Below are 17,626 nucleotides of genomic sequence, written 5' to 3' on the forward strand. Positions count from 1 at the left end.
CAATAGCATGAAATAAAGTTCACTTCACCAAATACTCCATCCAAAAATAAACTCCCAAAGTTAAACATTTTATATTTATACTTCTTCAGTTTATTAAAATTAGTTCACATCCTAAAAAATGGAAAAAGATATAAAATGTTATAGTGCTAATATTTTTGTTGAAATAATAAAACTTAGGAATAACTGAGGACCTTGTACGATAATAAAATAATTGAAGCATGAAAGCGACCTTTGCTATCATCTCCTGACCCTGTCACAAAAAGCAAAAGATTCCTACCATTGAACATGTGACAGAGGAGGAGTACGATAATTGCAAATCCGGCAAAGTTGTCTTTCCCCACCAATACATGTCTAAAGTTGAGCTCCACCTTTGGATTGGAGATAGAATTGTAAGGAGTGAATGAATTTTTTTAAATAACTGTGTTTCGTGTTTGGATAAGGATAAAAATTAGGATAACAATACTTTCATAATTTATTTTTATATTATTTTAATATTATTTATGTGTCATTCCATGAGTGGTTCAATATTATTTCACAATCAATAATAATAAATATAAATACTGACATAAACCAATCACATAATATTAAAATATTATAAAAAAATATGGTTAAAATATCGTTATTCTAAAAATTATATGATTGCGATGAATTTGAAATTAAAATTTTGTATATGATCCTATTGTTAATTTATATCGAAGAGTCTATTTAATCACAAATTTCAAAGAAATTATTCAGTTTTTATAAATTATTTTTAAACAATAATTAAACTTGATAAAAATTTATTTACAATTGCATCATAATTGAGTTCTCACTAATTTAAAATTTATAAATACAAATTTAAAATAAAAAAATAAAAAATACATTTATTATGTATTAATTATAGAATTAACTGAATTGTTTTAGCATTAAAATATTTTTTATAATAATCTATTAATTTTATGGAACAATTTAAAAAGTGCAAAATAATAAAGAAAACTCAATCTTTATTGATTTTAACATTAAAATATTTTTTACAATAATATCTTAATTTGATCGCACAATTTAAAGAATGTAAAATAATAAATAAACCAATAATTGAAAAAATAAATAAAATATATATATTTTAATACATAAAATTAGATGATTATTACTTTATATTTTAAATATAAATAATTTATTATTATTCTTATTCTCCTTTGGACTTGCGATTCTAGCATTCATGGGCGTCCAACCTTCTCCCATCTCCTCTTAAATTCAATGGCGGTTTTGGGAGTGGTTTTCATGCCATCAAAAGCACAATAAAAGGAGACTATTTTCGTCTTTTACAATACAAAATTTATATCTATAATACACAGTTTTTATTTATATATCTTTTTTAAAATTCTATTTAGGAACAAGACTTCCTTTTATGTTTGTAATATATATGTATATGATGAATGAATATAATGAACTAACAGAAAATTACATGGGGTGATATAAAAAATCTATTATTTAATGATGAGAGATTTTATATGATTTCTAAATATAATTTATAATTTGATTATATGATTAAATGTTATTTTATTTCGCATTTAAAGTGTTATGTAATATCCAAATATTAAGTTTAAGACTTTGTGGTCTCACATCAACTTATCCTAATTAAAATTTCTCATAAACTCTAGATATTAAATTCAAAAACAAACTCTAACAAACCATGTTCTAATAAAGGCACTAATTACTACAACTTTCATTTGACAGTTCCAGTAGCTCTAAGTTGGGCAAGAAACCAATAAATGCATAACTGAATGGCACTTACATCCAAAAGACAGAAGTTGTTAGCATCATTTAACATTTAAGGTTTTGTTTAATTTAATGGATTTGAGAAAGAGAGACTAATTGAATGAATTTTAAGATTAAGATAAATTTTTGTTGTTGTTTATTTGAGTGAATTTGGAGATAAACGAAAATGAATTTGAAAACTTTGTAAGAATTAGTATAGGATTTGATTAATGTAACAGATTTAAAATCCTATACTAATTCTTACAAAGCTTTCAAATTCATTTTCGTTTATCTCCAAATTCACTCAAATAAACAACAACAAAAATTATCTTCAAATCATCTTAAATTCACTCAATTACTCTCTTCCAAATCCATTTCAAAGAATAAAAGACTTATCATTATTTAATTTTTCCTCTTATGTTTTCATACGTGAATTATAAAAGTACTATAATGTTTTTACTTTCAATTTTTTAAATAGAAAATGAAAATAAAAAATGTTTTGTTTTCCTATATAAATAAACTAACAAATGAACATGTAGTTTTAATCAATTAAAGCTTCATGAAAACATTATTTTTGATATTATTCATTTTGTAAAATATTTATTAAATGTTTTTTAAAAGATTTTTATACGATTGAATTGATTGAATTTTATTTTTTTATTTCCCTTATTATGTTTTACCTTTTAATTACATTTTCTTATTCTTACCATTTTATTGTAACATATTGATAATAAGTTTATTTTAAATATTTTTACATATCATATTTATTTTAATCATTATACTATTAATTTAAATATTTTTATATACCATATTTATTTTAATCATTATACTATTTATAATTTTTCTATTTTTAATATTTTTATATTACATTTATTTTCACAATTGTACTATTATATCTTAATTTCTACACTAATTAGCAAGAATACTATATGTTTAGAAGAAAATAAATCATGCTTAATTTACTTAAAGTTTGGTAAAGAATTTAATGCCTGTTAAGCTTAACAATCAAATATACTATAAGTAGTAACTAAATAATAAAATTATAAGAATATAGTACCAGTGCATGGAAGGAATTTTTAATATCGGTTATTTTGGATATATATATTTCTATTCAACAATGGAAACATGTCCAAACGAGATAGAAAAAAAAATGAATTTTTAACTTATATTCTCCATTTTTTATTTTCTATTTATTGTGAGCTTTTTCTCCAATTTTTTATTCATCATCTTTATCTCTCGACTGAGAACCCAGTTCACCTCACAAAAATCAATTTTTGTAAAAATCTTAATCCAATAAAAAATTCAATCTACAAAATTCAGGACAACAAAAAATCTTAATATACAAAAATTAAGGAGTGTCAAAGAAAAACAAGAACTCAAATGTAAGAAAACAAATCTAATGATGGGAAGGAAAGAAAACAAACTAATTGTTTACTCGACTTTGAACAACAGCGACAACTCGAGTTCAACGAGGTTCTCAGTAACAAAAAAGGAAGGAAGAAGAGAAAAAAGAAAAGCAACTTCTACGTAAACAAAATGTTCGATGGGATAAAGATTTTTTTTCTTTCTAAGACGTTTGATTTTGGGATAAAGAGATCCATAAGAGGATGAACATGCAACAGCAAACAAGGAAGCACAATGGAAGTCCCAGACACAGAAATTTTATTTTAGATGAAACATAACATCGTACATTCACCGAAACTTCGTACAACCCCAGATGTCCAAACCTTAGACGGGTCGAACATACTAAAGACTTCATTTTAGAGGCCTTCAATGTAGTTGACCCCGGTGTTCTTCAGCCAAACATTTCCTTGAATAAGCTGTGTTACCGTGAACTTGCTAGCTTCTGCTGCACTTGTGATGATATGGTAACCGGGCCACTTCACTCTCTTGCTGGTACCAGCACCTGCTCCTTTGTTCATGTACTCTCCATAATACAACGTGTTCAAAAAGTCCTTACTATCGGCATTCCACTCTGCCCATCCTGTTGGGTCAACATGGCTCTCTATTGTGGACTGCATCACAACGGTTCTCGAGTACTTCTTCCATGGCCGGCCTAGGAAACTCTTGATGGACCCTACCACAGGCTTCAGATCCGAACTTGGTATTATGTTACATTGTTGAATCGAAGTTCCTGTGTTCTGGTTTGGATCTTCCCGTCCCTGGGCTGTCACCATGTTGTTCTGGTTACTCATGGGCTTTCTGGCCGCAATGTTGCACTTTTGAAACACAACCGCTGCATTTCCAAATATGAAATCAACGGTGCCAGTGATATAGGAGTCTCTGTAAAACTGCCTGTTAGAGTGGGCATAGAGAGTGTCTTGGAAGGCATCGATCCGGCATCGGTTTATGACGGATCGATCCGCACCTACTCGAAGAGCCACTGCTTGGTGCTTCTGTGGACCTGCAGTGTTCTGGAACCATATGTCTTGACCTATAAATCCATCCCCCACAGCAGCTGCAAACCCATGCTACTACTTAGTTTCAATTTTTACAATCAAAGCCTTGGAAAATAATAGTTTAATGCATATAAACATTCCATTGAGTAGAATAAATTGGGAAAGATTCATACCTACAGTGGCGGACTTAAACGTGGTCGTTCCGTCAATATAATTCAAGCTTCCAGTAATTATAGTTACATCCTTACCATCTCCAACCAGCATCACGTTCGTCTTCTTACTACTGATTTCAACATTCTCTTTATATGTTCCCTTTTTCACGTAAATAACATACCTTGTCTTCCCGTTATCAGGTGCAGATGCCACAGCCTGAGCCACAGTCTTAAACTTGCCACTCCCGTCCTTGGCCACGACAACGTTGGCATTGATGTTCGAAGCACTGGACTCCAAAAGCTTCCTATCCTTGCTGCTCAACCACGAGGGAAACTCCCCGTTCAGTGGTTCATCAATGATTGGTTCGACCCTCTGAGGTAAAACAGCAAGGAACATGGCCAGAATGGTTTTCGCTCTGGATTTCAAGTCCTCGAGTTCATCCTGCATAAGGGTTCTAGCTGTCCCCTCTAACCCATCCAAACAAGTAGCATGGTTAGTGAGCACGCTACTTAGCCATGTGTGTGCATCCTGCTGTGACTCATCGGTTTCTTTTGTTAGAGTCACCATCGAGTCCCAAACTCTGTTGATGGATGAGTCCATCAGCTCCACACAGTCGTTCAAAGCTGCTTCCTCTCGGGGATTGTTAATCCTGAGTTTGATGGAACTGGCTGTGTTCATAACTGTCTGAATGTGTGAAGTGGATTTCATTAAGAAAGAGTGGAACAAATTCAAGTTGTAGTCTTTTGTGGTGGTCAAGATGGGATCTTGAGCCACTTCTGAGACATGTGCTAAGCATGATGGATTATCAAGTGCATGGCGACAGAGACGTTGAAGAGGAGACTGGTTAAGGAAGGAACTGGATTTGATGAGATAGGAACCAACAAAGGCTGATGAACATATTACAGCAGCTACAGAAAAGACTAAACAGATTGTTTTGGAAATAGAATTTCTAGGCTTGTCTAGCAGAGATTGTTGGATAGCCATACTTCTAAGTATGCCACTGGCTTGTTTTGGCTATGCATCATTGCCCTTGTATATATAGGCCAAAATAACTTTGTCAGATAAAATATAAGTGGTTATAAATTGATTGATGCTGTAATTTTTTGTAATATATTCATTTCACAATTTAAAATAATAATATTTTTATTGTATTTGTTTTACTTTGTAACTTGAAATTATATTATATACTATTATATTTGATAAAGATTTCATGTTGATTGAGTTAAATTATAGTGTACATTAAGTATAAATTATTTAAAGTTAATTTAGAATAAATTAAAGTAATCCAAGTTAAAGATAGAAAGAAAGAGTAATGACATTTTAAGACTCCAATAAGTCTAGATAATAAAATGATATTCACTATTTTCTCTTATTTTTCTTTTTTCTTAATTTACCTCTTTTATGACATCTGAAAATAGGTCTATCAACATAAGAGCAATAATATTTTGAGAGTATTGTGATTGTTAAAAAGAAATTTAATTTTTATATTTTATGAGAAAAAGAAAACGAATGAAATAAAATAGATGTTATTTAATTGTATATATTTATTGGAGTGTGAAAATATCATTTCAAAAAGAATAATATCATGACACGTTTTTCTTGCCTTTGTAGGTTATGTGTGGATTTGACAAGATGTTTTGTCCTGTAAATCTCTCTCACCCTTTCACGTAGTCACACTAAATCACACGCTCTTTGGTTATATCTATGCAATTACATTGACACTTCTTTTTATGCATTACACATTTTTTTAGGTAATATATATTCACATTTATTTGATTTTGTATGAGTAAAATGATTTTGAAAAATATATTTTTACACTTGTAAAATAAAAAACAAAATAAATATAGAATTAAAATTAAGAAAAATAAAAGAAAAAATGATATTGTGAATTCATTTAATATATTATAAAAGTAAAATAATAAAAAAAATTAAAAAGGGTATAATAAAAAATAATGTGAAATGAATGTAACAAATTTATCAATAAAATTAGATTACTAAAATACCATAACATTTTAATCTTACTTTCCATACTATTCATTGGAGTTGAAGAGTATGTTTGTTCAGAACTTTTTAAACCTTTTGGTACTTTTAATAATAATATAAAGAAAAACTCTCCAAATAATTATTTTATTTAAACATATTTATATTAATTTATTATAAGCTGCCGACAATTGCATGTGCAGTCTGTACTTTTTTTCACTTACATAATTGTGTTACTAGGAAAAAGATATCTTAAGTGCGGTCACTGTATGAATTTCGTTTTCCATTATTTGCATGAGTCATAATTAGAGTTGCACGTTAGGTTATCCACTCATTGAACGGAATAACTTTGTAATTCTCATTATTATTCAAATAGCTTTAATTATTATTTTGGTTCTTATATTTTCTATTTGAATTAATTTTAGTATTAATTTATATTTTAGTTTAATTGAGTTTTATTATGTATTAAATTTATTTAATATCAATTATTTTTTAAAGTTAATGTTTATATTATTTAAAATGTAATTGTGAGTAAATAAATTTAATTAATAATTTATTTTTTATACTTTTTACTTAATTAAATTCTTATATATTTATACAAAGACGCGAATATAATATGAAATTTTATTTATTAATATCCTCCGTAGATTTTTAGAATAAATTTATAAATTCATCTTCAACAATATAGTAAACAAAAACTAAAATCTTGAATTTATGATCTTAAATCTAAAAGAATCAATTTTAGTTATAAGAAACAATTTCAATAAAATTATGTCATAGAAAAAGATATAAACGAAAGCCCAATATTCCAACATAGGTGAAAATGACAGAAGACAACGTAACCTTAAAAACAGGGGATGACAGTGACTAGAAGAACTGCTTATGACAGTGATACACCTTATGTGTATTTAACTAGTATTTCTATCCGTGCAATAATGATATATTTTATTTATATTTAATGTTTAATAATATAAGTAAATTTTATAGAATTGATTAATTTTATGTTAGGTTTTAAATTAGAATAATAGTAATAAATAATAATAAATTATTAAAATATTTTGTATATATTAATTTAAGTTATTATTAATTTTTTTTATAATAATTAGATATAATGTAATATGTTAAGTTTAAAATAGATTAAATAAATAAATTTGTGTAAACAGAGTCATCGTATATTATCTATAATTAATAATTAAACTTTTATTTCTAATAAATGATTTAATTTTCAAATCAATTTAATAGTAAAAAGTAAAATACAAAATAATGTATAAAAATTAATGTAATGATTGATAATTTTAAGTATTTTGTTTGAATTATATAACTAAGAATTAAATCAATTATGGATAATAAAAAATCACAAAATAAAAAAAAATCTAAAAATTCAGTTCAGAACCTCAGAAAAAAATTCTAGCATTTTAATATGAAAACAAAGTCAAAATTCGGTTGTCGGGGGATAAAATTCTCACCTTTTTAAAAATCATGTTATAGTGTAATAAAGGTGTACATAATGTCATCTTAGTAAATAAAAAAAAAAGAGGAACAGAGAAAAAATTTCTGGATTGGGGGTGGGAGAAGAAAAACAATGAGTGCAAAAGTAAAATTGTGTTTTTGGGCCGATAGTAAGGAGTCTTTTCCTTTTTTTTTTTCTCTGCACTTTTCTTAAATTAAGATTTCACCATATTGCCCTTGTAAATTTATAATAAAATATGAGAAGTTAATCTAGATGAGGTATAGAATTTTAAATAGGTTTTGGATTGTATGATACCAAATATATTATTGAATCCAGAAATATATTTTGAATTGAACATTTCAAAACATATTATTGAGTAATTTAAAATACACTTCCAAATCTAATGACACACTCAGCTATATAATATAAACATAACTAATAAAAAAAACAATAAAAAGAATGTAAAAAATTCATTTCATTCATATCTTCTTTATTTATTTATTTTCTCTTTTTTTTGTTATTTCTATGTGTTGGAGTCGGAAGCCACGATAGTTCAAAAAAGAAAAGAAAAATCTTAGAGCGTGAGTCTATGCAAAAAAAAAAAAAACAAGAAGCACACAACTTCAAACACAAAGAGATAAAGTCTAAAAAACATAAACTCGTGATATAATAATATAAAAAAGAAAAGTGATTTGAATTTGTGTTTCATTATGTAGTAAAGATAAATATATATACCTAAGAGTATGATTTAAAATAGAAATGTAATTATACACAACATAATTAAAAAAATATTTAATAATCTAATTACATAAAATTAATTGACTTTATTTCAAAAAAATAATTTAGATTTTATCAAATATATATGTATATATATATATATATATATATATATATATATATATATATATATATATATATATATATATATATATATATATATATATATATATTGAACGTATTTAGTATTACTCTTAGAATTTTTTTAATATAGCATTAGATGTTTTCTTTTTAACAATATATCATAAGCTACATGAAATATTATAAGAGTTTATTTTATAAATTGGAGAATTTTTGGAAGACAATGATAATAATTTATTATTGTTAAATATAATTTTGTTTCTTTGGTTTCATCTGCTTGAAATAATGGTCAACTACATACATACACTTTCACACAGTGTTTCCTTTTCTATTATGCACCAAAAGACTAAAAAGTTGATAATGTATCTTAGCATGATCATGATCCGGTGTGTCTCTTATATCATACTAAATCCAATGTTTCTTAATTACTTTGTGCATTTAATAAATTCATTTCACATATTTTTTTAAAACGAGACATTTTCAGTATTTAATCAGTAACATATTTAGTTAAGAATAAGGTGTTTATCTAGATGTGATGATGTGATGACATTCTATGTCCAGTGTTGAAAAAAAAAATTGTTTTCAAACAATTAATTAATACCTGTTTTTTTAGTGAAACAAATGAAAATTAGTCTAACGGAAATTACTTAATATTTTTTTAGCAGATTCTTTATTACATTTTCAAACACGTGTCAGCAGCAGTAGAGACAACCATGGTAAGCATCCTTTTACCTAATTTCCTCTGAAATGAAAAGCACACTCATGAGAGACAGATAGAAGCATTTAGAGACCTTCAATGAAGTTGACCCCAGTGTTCTTCAACCAAACATTTCCTTGGATGAGTTGTGTTACTGTGAATTTGCTGGCTTCTGCTGCGCTTTTGATGATATGGTAACCGGGCCAATTCACTCTCTTGCTGGTTCCAGCACCTGCTCCACTGTTCATGTACTCTCCGTAATACAACGTTTGCAAAAAGTCTTTGCTCTGGGCATCCCACTCTGCCCATCCTGTTGGGTCAATATGGCTGTCTATCGACGACTGCATCACAACAGTCCTCGAATACTTCTTCCAAGGACGACCCAGATAAGTTTTGATGGAACCCACGACGGGTTTAAGATCTGAACTCGGTGTTAGGTTACATTGTTGAATCGAAGTTCCTGTATTTTGGTTTGGATCTTCTCTTCCTTGAGCCGTCACCATATTCTTTTGGTTGCTCATGGGCTTTCGGGCCACCAGGTTACACTTTTGGAACACAACAGCGGCATTTCCGAAAATGAAGTCAATGGTTCCAGTGATGACAGAGTCTCTGTAAAACTGCCTGTTCGAGTGTGTGTAGAGAGTGTCCTGAAAGGCATCTATGCGACAACGGTTTATCACAGATTGGTCGGCGCCTACACGAAGAGCCACCGCTTGGTGTTTTGCCGCTCCCGCTGTGTTCTGAAACCATATATCTTGACCAATAAATCCATCACCCACGGCAGCTGCAAAACCCGTATAACACTATACGTGGTTAGTGTTCGAAAATTCAAGATGTCCTGTACTCATTTGTGTCTTATTGTGATTCAGATCTTTGATCATTCGATCAAAATGGTAACTTCACTTATTCAGGAATACAAACATAATTAGGTCAAACATAACAGAGAAACTGGAAATATACGGGGAAGACAGTACATACCGACGGTGGCACTGTTAAAGGTTGTAGTTCCGTCGATGAAATTCAAGCTTCCGGTGATTATAGTTGCATCCATACCGTCACCGACGAGCATGACGTTTTTCTTCTTCTTACCAATTTCAACGTGTTCTTTATATGTTCCCTTTTTCACATAAATAACGTACCTTGTATTGCCGTTGTCCGGTGCGGATGCCACAGCCTCAGTGACAGTCTTAAACTTGCCACTCCCATCCTGAGCCACCACGACATTGGCCTTGACGTCCCCGACCCCACTCTCCAAAAGCCTCCGATCCCTGATGCTGACCCACGAGGGAAAGTCCCCATTTAGGGGTTCGTCAATTATCTGTTCAACCTTCGGTGGCAAAACCGTCTCAACAAGAATCGCCAGAGCGGTTCTTGACCTAGATTTCAAGTCCTCAAGTTCATCCTCCATAACACTGCGAGCAGCACCCTCTAATCCATCCAAGCAAGTTGCATGATTAGTCAGCACGCTACTCAGCCACGTGTGTGCATCTTGATGCGACTCAGTGGTTTGCTTTGTCAGTGCTAACATGGAGTTCCAAACTCTGTCCAAGGATAACTCCATCAGATCCACACAATCCTTCAAAGCTGCTTCCTCTCTCGGATTGTTGACCCTGAGTCTGATAGCGTTGGTTTCGCCCATGGCTTTCTCAATATGTGAGGCGTGTTTTATCAGGAACGATTTGAGCAAATCGAATTTGTGGCGTTTTGTTGTGGTGAACATGTGAGTTTGGGTTACTTCTGAGATATGTGCCAAGCAGGATGTAGTATCAAGTGCGTGATGACAGACATGGTTAAGGGAGGAATCGTTGAAGACCGAGGATGGTTTGAAGATATAAGAAGCAAGAAAAGCTGATGAACTTAGAACTGCAATTACAGAAAGGAGTAAGCAGATAGTTTTGGAAACGGGCTTTTTAGGCTTCTCTAACAGAGATTGTTGGGTAGCCATGTCACTGCCTCTTCGTGATTCTTTAGTTTGCCTCCTTCTCCTTTATATAGCCCTAAATTTCTTACACGAGGATATATTCAATAATAAAAAATAAAAAGTTTTTGTGGAAAAGTTTACTTTTTTACCAATAAAATTATAAATAGCTGTCATCAACGATTTTTTTTTTATTAACAATGCTCGGTTAGAGGAGACGAATCCAAGGATTGAAATTTTTTTATTAATGTTTTCCATTAATTTAATGATAGTGCGAACTATTTTAATTGCATAGATAGATATTTGTTAAGATTAAGTTTATATATAAGTTTAAATAATTAAGCTCCGAATTATGGCATGGTGACAGTAAATATTTTTTAAAAGAAAAGCATGGCAAGTGGAGCCACACTTTAGTTGCAGGAGACATAATAAGAGGCAATGGATGTTTTGTAGAAGACATTATTGAGCAGAGGCTCATATTTAATTCAATCTTAATCTTGTTCATTGAACCCGACCTTAGCATAATCTGAAACTTTATTCAAACAATCACAACTCAATTTTCTATTAATCTTTTCAAATAGGATGTCACGTGCATAGTCTCTTCCATGAGGCAACAAGATTGATTCTCTTAAACATCTTATCCATTTTTATTGGGTAAAGTGTAATGGGATGTCGGTCGTCTTCTTCATTGTCATTCATAATCTTCAGCACCGTGACAAAAGAAAGCCTTGTTTTTCGCTTCTTCATCGTGATGGCCATTATTAACTGCGTTTTTATAAAGCAACTTGCATCATAGTCATCATTCTTTCACTTTTTTTACTATATAAAACAACTTGTTAAACAACGTTAATAATAACAATAATAATACAAAAAAAACATCTTAAACAGATGGTTGAATATTTAAAAGGGATGTAGACATGCCTATATTGTAATGCGTTTCATATAAACACATACACGTTCTGGAGCAAAAAAATAATGCTTCCATATAGTTAGAATTACACTTTCATTCTAACTTCTAAAATTACAATATTTTTAATTTTATTTGTTTATGTATATTTCAATACACATTTTTTTCACTTTCATAAATCATAAACACGTTTTGAGTTATTTTTAATGGCAACAAAAGTAATATTTTATAAAAACTCTATATTTTGAAACAACAAACATGATAAAAAAAATATTAGTATTAATTAATTAGTTTTTATTATCACATAAAACAAAGTATAAATCTATAACATAATACCAATTATTGTCATCTCAATAATTTCAGTTGTTGACAATGATAATTTAATTCAGGACTTTAAAACCATCAAAAGAGCTTAGACAATGTGATCCATTAACTTCATTTCTTACTTTTAATAATGGTAGAAAACTCATATTAAATGGGGAGAAAGCAGGTAATAAATTAGTTTATATGCTATACTTTGTTAATGATACATTTATTCCTTATATTATGTGAAAATACTAAATGTTTTAGGTAATAAAAAGCATCCTATTAATCCAACATGACGTTATTCCCATTGTTTTCTTCGTAAAAAATGCTTACTCAATACAAATTCCTGCAACTCAAGTTAGCCAGCCAGCCCACATAAACATACTATGTTACTAAGCGTGAGCTAGTGTTATGAGATACCCACAGTAATGCTATACTTTGTTCCGTACATAAATTAATTAATTATAATATAACAAGTTGCATGTAGATTGTGTGTAAAAGGTGGTCAGACTAAGCACAAGTTATTATAATCAAACAAAGTACTGCTTTCAACAACAGTTATCGAAATTTAATACCAAAGGAAACAACAAAAGATGGAAAATTTTGTGAATAATGTGTATATAATATAGTTATGATATATTCATTGCATGAGATTAGGCAAGGTTGATAATTACAAAACATGATTATTTTTTTTAAAAAAATAATTTCTACAGATGTTTTTCGATTTTATTTTTCAATTTGTGATTATTTAAAAAGATTAAAACAGACTCTTGGCTTTTGAAAGGAATGAATAATTTAAAATTTATAGTAAAAAGAGCTTAAACGTATTAGAATTTAGAGTTTATAATTTAAAATCTGAATCTTATAAAGTTTTATAGTAGACACTGCTGATAACAAATTTAACTCCTTGAATCATTAAAATTAAAAAGTTATTAAAAGTAATTTGTATTTTAAATAAATATCTTGGTTAAAATGTAAATTACATATATTATTAAATGAGATATTATAAAGTTCAGAAAATAGATATGAAGTCTTAAAAAAGTAGTGTGACGTAATAAAACTAAAAATAAATATATTAAAACGATGTTCTAACAAACTAAATCCAATAATACATCTTTTGCAGGAAAAAAAATCCAAAAATAAAAAGGAAAAGAAGAGGGACAGGACCGCCAATGCCATCAATGAATTTTATATTTCCAACGTCATGATTCTAGAAGCTGCCTTGTTCCGCTCTTCCTTACACGCGTCGCAACGTGATTGGCAAAGTGGTAACGCTCTCTTTGTTTCCGTATCCAACTCCATCACCGCCTCATCGCGTTTTTCCTATATAACACACCCCAAACCCCAATGCTTGTCATCACCAATTCAATCTCATTTCTGTAGTTTCGGTTCATTCAAATCTTTCAAGGTGTGTTTCTCCTCTCCTCCTTCTCTTAAATCTTCCGCTTAAGCCTCCTAATTTTTCATTGAAGTTTTAATCATCTATCTGCAATTCAATATTTTGGGTTTTTATGCATCTGAAGAATCTGTTAGGTTTTTAATTTTACGGCAACTTGTGTATGGTTCTGCGAACATGAATCCTGTTCGCTGCTGCCTTTTAAACCTGATAAAGGAAATGTTATGGACGTTCTTAATGTTCCGGGCTTCAAATTTTCAGTTTTGAATATGTAAATTATTTTAATTAAGATTCTCAGTTTTTGTGTGTGTGATGCTTTATTTTCTGTTTTGTGTTTGAGATCGTGATTTTGATCTGGAGTTGAGCCCTAAATTTTGTCAATTATTCTAATTAAGATTCTTATGCTGGTTTGATTTTGATTCATCTGTTGGTTGGGTATGACGGTGCAGATGCAAATCTTCGTTAAGACCTTGACTGGTAAGACCATAACTCTCGAGGTAGAGAGTTCCGACACCATCGACAACGTAAAGGCCAAAATTCAGGACAAGGAAGGGATCCCACCAGACCAGCAGCGTTTGATCTTCGCCGGGAAGCAACTGGAGGATGGTCGCACCCTGGCTGACTACAACATCCAGAAGGAGTCCACCCTTCATCTGGTCCTCCGTCTCCGTGGAGGAATGCAGATATTCGTCAAGACCCTTACCGGAAAGACAATCACGCTTGAGGTGGAGAGCTCAGACACCATTGACAACGTGAAGGCTAAGATTCAGGACAAGGAGGGCATTCCCCCAGACCAGCAGAGGTTGATTTTTGCTGGTAAGCAGCTTGAGGATGGCCGCACCCTTGCAGACTACAACATCCAGAAAGAGTCAACCCTTCACCTTGTCCTCCGACTCAGGGGTGGGATGCAGATTTTTGTGAAGACCTTGACTGGGAAGACAATCACTCTGGAGGTTGAGAGTTCTGACACTATTGACAATGTGAAGGCGAAAATTCAGGACAAGGAGGGAATTCCACCGGACCAGCAGAGGCTGATCTTCGCAGGGAAGCAATTGGAAGATGGGAGGACCCTTGCTGACTACAATATCCAGAAGGAGTCCACCCTTCACCTTGTCCTGCGTCTTCGTGGTGGTTTTTAAGTGCTATAACTCCTTCTTGGCTGTTGTCTTCAAATTTAACACCTTGCTCTGTATGTCTCTGTTGGCCCGTTAAATAAATTTGTTTTATTTTTATCGCTATCAACAACTTTTGTAATCCATTAATATCAATTTCATCCGCTTTGAAATTTAATATCTGCTATTTGGTTTTTCATACTTTGCCGGGATGTCACCATTCTCTGTCTCATAAAAAATAAGGTAAAAATTTACAAGTCCTTTAATAACACTAATAGAGGCGGCCAAAAGCATGAACATGCTAAAAAGTAAGAATGTGAGAAAGATAGAGGAGACAAATACCAGTATGACATACCAAGCTTTTGTAAGTGTAAGTTTTCTCAACACCAATTATGTTGTAACTTTCGTTAATATAATTATCAAAAGCGTGTGTTAGAACGAATAAATGAGAGTTTTGTTTTTTATTAGTTTCAAGTTTCGTAGAATAAGTTTCAGTGTCTCACTAATATCTGATTATCAGAGCTAGTTAGAACTGGTTAGATGCGTGAGTTTGTGAGAGAGAGAGGAGTCAGTAATAGATTGAGTGTGTGAATAAAAAAGGTTCTCATAAGGGAGTCCATATTAAAAAAGATAATTATAATTTCACAGCATTTTTATAATATTTTAATATTATTTACGTAGTATAATTATTTGATTGATTATATATATATATATATATATAATATATGTAACATTTCAAAATACAGTAATTACCATAAATCAGAATTAATTATATTTAACAGTAAAACAATGCAGTCTTTACACTAATAAAACGAGGTTCAAAAGTCGAACGGCTTAAAATACAGAATTAGAATGCAATTACAGAAGTATTAGAATTTTCAGAACGAACGGCTGTACAAAATCCAATAACCGAATGTCAAAACTAAGAAGCTAACATCTATAAATAACTAAAGTTCTAGGGCTCGGCTTTAACTTCCACTTCGACCAGATTTTCTTCTTCAATCACGTCCTCCAAGGTGGCCTCGCCTTCTGCTCACATCCACACGGATGATCATTGCAACGACAGGACGAACATAAACAACAGACAACACAAGGAAAACGAGAGGGTAAGCTTATATAATTTAATTCATACATCAACATATACATTTAACATTTCCATTCACACACAACATATAACTTAACATATAATATCATCAGAAATATATAACTAGACAAACCGTCCGGACTGTATGAATCTGTGTAGCTACAGGCGTCCTTGCACCCAAGTGGTGTAGTAACTGGGATATACTCAACAGCTGCCACTCGAGGTTAGTCCTATCCAAAGTACACCTAAGGAATAGAACCTCTTGTCGTTCCCACACATGACCTACCCCCTCTACGTGAGGATGAGTACTCACGGAACATCAGGATGGACCAGCCAGCATTAGCATGCCCACAGTCATACTTTACCAAATTCCATATTCAATACATGAGTCGTTCCTCCCTGGAACGCTCGTCCAAAATCCATCATCATATAATCACTCAAAATAAGATTCACCCTTCAGAATCTTACACTTTATCATCATTTTCATCTTTAGTTTTAAGAATATAAAATAACGAACGTTCAGTCTTCTGAAGAACGAAGACGAACGCTAAAGACTAGATTTAGAAAGACTCGTTGCCAATCAGAATAAGTCAACACAAAGTTATATGACGAACGTCATTGCTACTCGAATCAGTTGAATGAACCGACTCTTAGAGATATACAATCAATATTCAGAATAATTTAGGTACAAAGGCTCTAGGCCGACTCCAAATGGATAAAGATACAACAAGACAAATAATTAACTATACTGAGAACAATTTGTTTAAAGGGATCGACTGCCAGTCAATGACCGGACGCGATAATATACATTTACTAAATATTTGAACGAACGTTATTTACGCACGTTTGAAAATCAAAGGTAAGGACGAGCGTTCGGTATAAGGTCGAACACTTACTTAGGACGAACGCTAGGTAGATGACCGAGCACTAATTAGGACGAACGCTTAGTATAAGACCGAGAGCTCATTAGGACGAACGCTAGGCATACGACCGAGCACCAATTGGGACGAACGCTTAGTATAAGACTAAGCGCTACTTATGACGAACGCTTGGTATAAGACTGAGCGTTACTAATTTTAAGTATAAGGTATAATTTCATTATTTCATTTCAAAGACTCGTATACCACTAGGCTGAGCCGAACGCTCAAACCTAGTTTTTCACACGAGGACGATCGTTCTCGATCAGAGTTCTTTCCGAATGAAAGAATTCCATTTTAAGTCATTTACTAGAAAACCGAACGGTATAAGACCGTACGATGACGAACGTATTTTATCATAGGAAGGAGTTCATATTTAGATTTTCATCTATTTCAAATATCAAATTTCAACATATCAGTTCATACTTTATAACTTCATATCAATATAAATTTCCAAACTTTATATGATTCACATTAATCGTTCATACTTCAAAGTGATAATTCATTTCCTATTCATACGTATCAATCATCAACATACATTTCAACCAAACATATACCATATTCATTCTAACAGCGATCGTTCATACATAACCAATTAGCGTACATCTCATGCATCCAGTCCATAACATGCTTTCATACAACATACAAGTATCAATTAAATTAATAAGCTTCCCTTACCTGGATCAGTAGTGAACGTCCTAAGAATGTGATT

The 17,626-nt window shown here is 31.3% G+C and overlaps 3 protein-coding genes across 3 annotated transcripts; 1 reads left to right on the forward strand and 2 right to left on the reverse strand.

The window, feature by feature from the left end:
• Positions 1-3,371: 3,371 nt before the first annotated feature.
• Positions 3,372-5,311, reverse strand: LOC124832050 (pectinesterase-like). The gene is made up of 2 exons (XM_047306164.2): positions 4,310-5,311; positions 3,372-4,195 (listed from the first exon to the last, which is right to left on the reverse strand). Exons 1-2 carry the CDS (start codon positions 5,271-5,273, stop codon positions 3,498-3,500), a joined length of 1,662 nt encoding a protein of 553 aa, XP_047162120.1. The 5' UTR covers positions 5,274-5,311; the 3' UTR covers positions 3,372-3,497.
• Positions 5,312-9,205: 3,894 nt separating this feature from the next.
• LOC124832048 (pectinesterase-like) lies at positions 9,206-11,253 on the reverse strand. Its single transcript, XM_047306163.2, has 2 exons — positions 10,253-11,253; positions 9,206-10,058 (listed from the first exon to the last, which is right to left on the reverse strand). The coding sequence occupies exons 1-2, from the start codon at positions 11,217-11,219 to the stop codon at positions 9,361-9,363; spliced, it is 1,665 nt and encodes a 554-aa protein (XP_047162119.1). The 5' UTR covers positions 11,220-11,253; the 3' UTR covers positions 9,206-9,360.
• A 2,400-nt stretch (positions 11,254-13,653) lies between these two features.
• On the forward strand, positions 13,654-15,114 carry LOC148193071 (polyubiquitin 11). Its single transcript, XM_088098877.1, has 2 exons — positions 13,654-13,813; positions 14,251-15,114. Exon 2 carries the CDS (start codon positions 14,251-14,253, stop codon positions 14,938-14,940), a length of 690 nt encoding a protein of 229 aa, XP_087955003.1. The 5' UTR covers positions 13,654-13,813; the 3' UTR covers positions 14,941-15,114.
• The last annotated feature ends 2,512 nt before the right edge of the window (positions 15,115-17,626 follow it).

This window comes from Vigna umbellata, chromosome 9 (genome assembly GCF_029865625.1).
Source record: "Vigna umbellata cultivar VRB3 chromosome 9, Vumbellata_1.0, whole genome shotgun sequence".
Lineage (NCBI taxonomy): Eukaryota > Viridiplantae > Streptophyta > Magnoliopsida > Fabales > Fabaceae > Vigna > Vigna umbellata.

Excerpts from the sequence above, each read along its gene's own strand:
- LOC124832050 (XM_047306164.2), bottom strand. The coding sequence starts at position 5,273 with ATGGCTATCCAACAATCTCTGCTAGACAAGCCTAGAAATTCTATTTCC. Across the intron at positions 4,196-4,309 it reads GTTTAAGTCCGCCACTGTAG|CTGCTGTGGGGGATGGATTT; the intron begins GTATGAATCTTT and ends ATGGGTTTGCAG.
- LOC124832048 (XM_047306163.2), bottom strand. The coding sequence starts at position 11,219 with ATGGCTACCCAACAATCTCTGTTAGAGAAGCCTAAAAAGCCCGTTTCC. Across the intron at positions 10,059-10,252 it reads CTTTAACAGTGCCACCGTCG|CTGCCGTGGGTGATGGATTT; the intron begins GTATGTACTGTC and ends CGGGTTTTGCAG.
- LOC148193071 (XM_088098877.1), top strand. The coding sequence starts at position 14,251 with ATGCAAATCTTCGTTAAGACCTTGACTGGTAAGACCATAACTCTCGAG.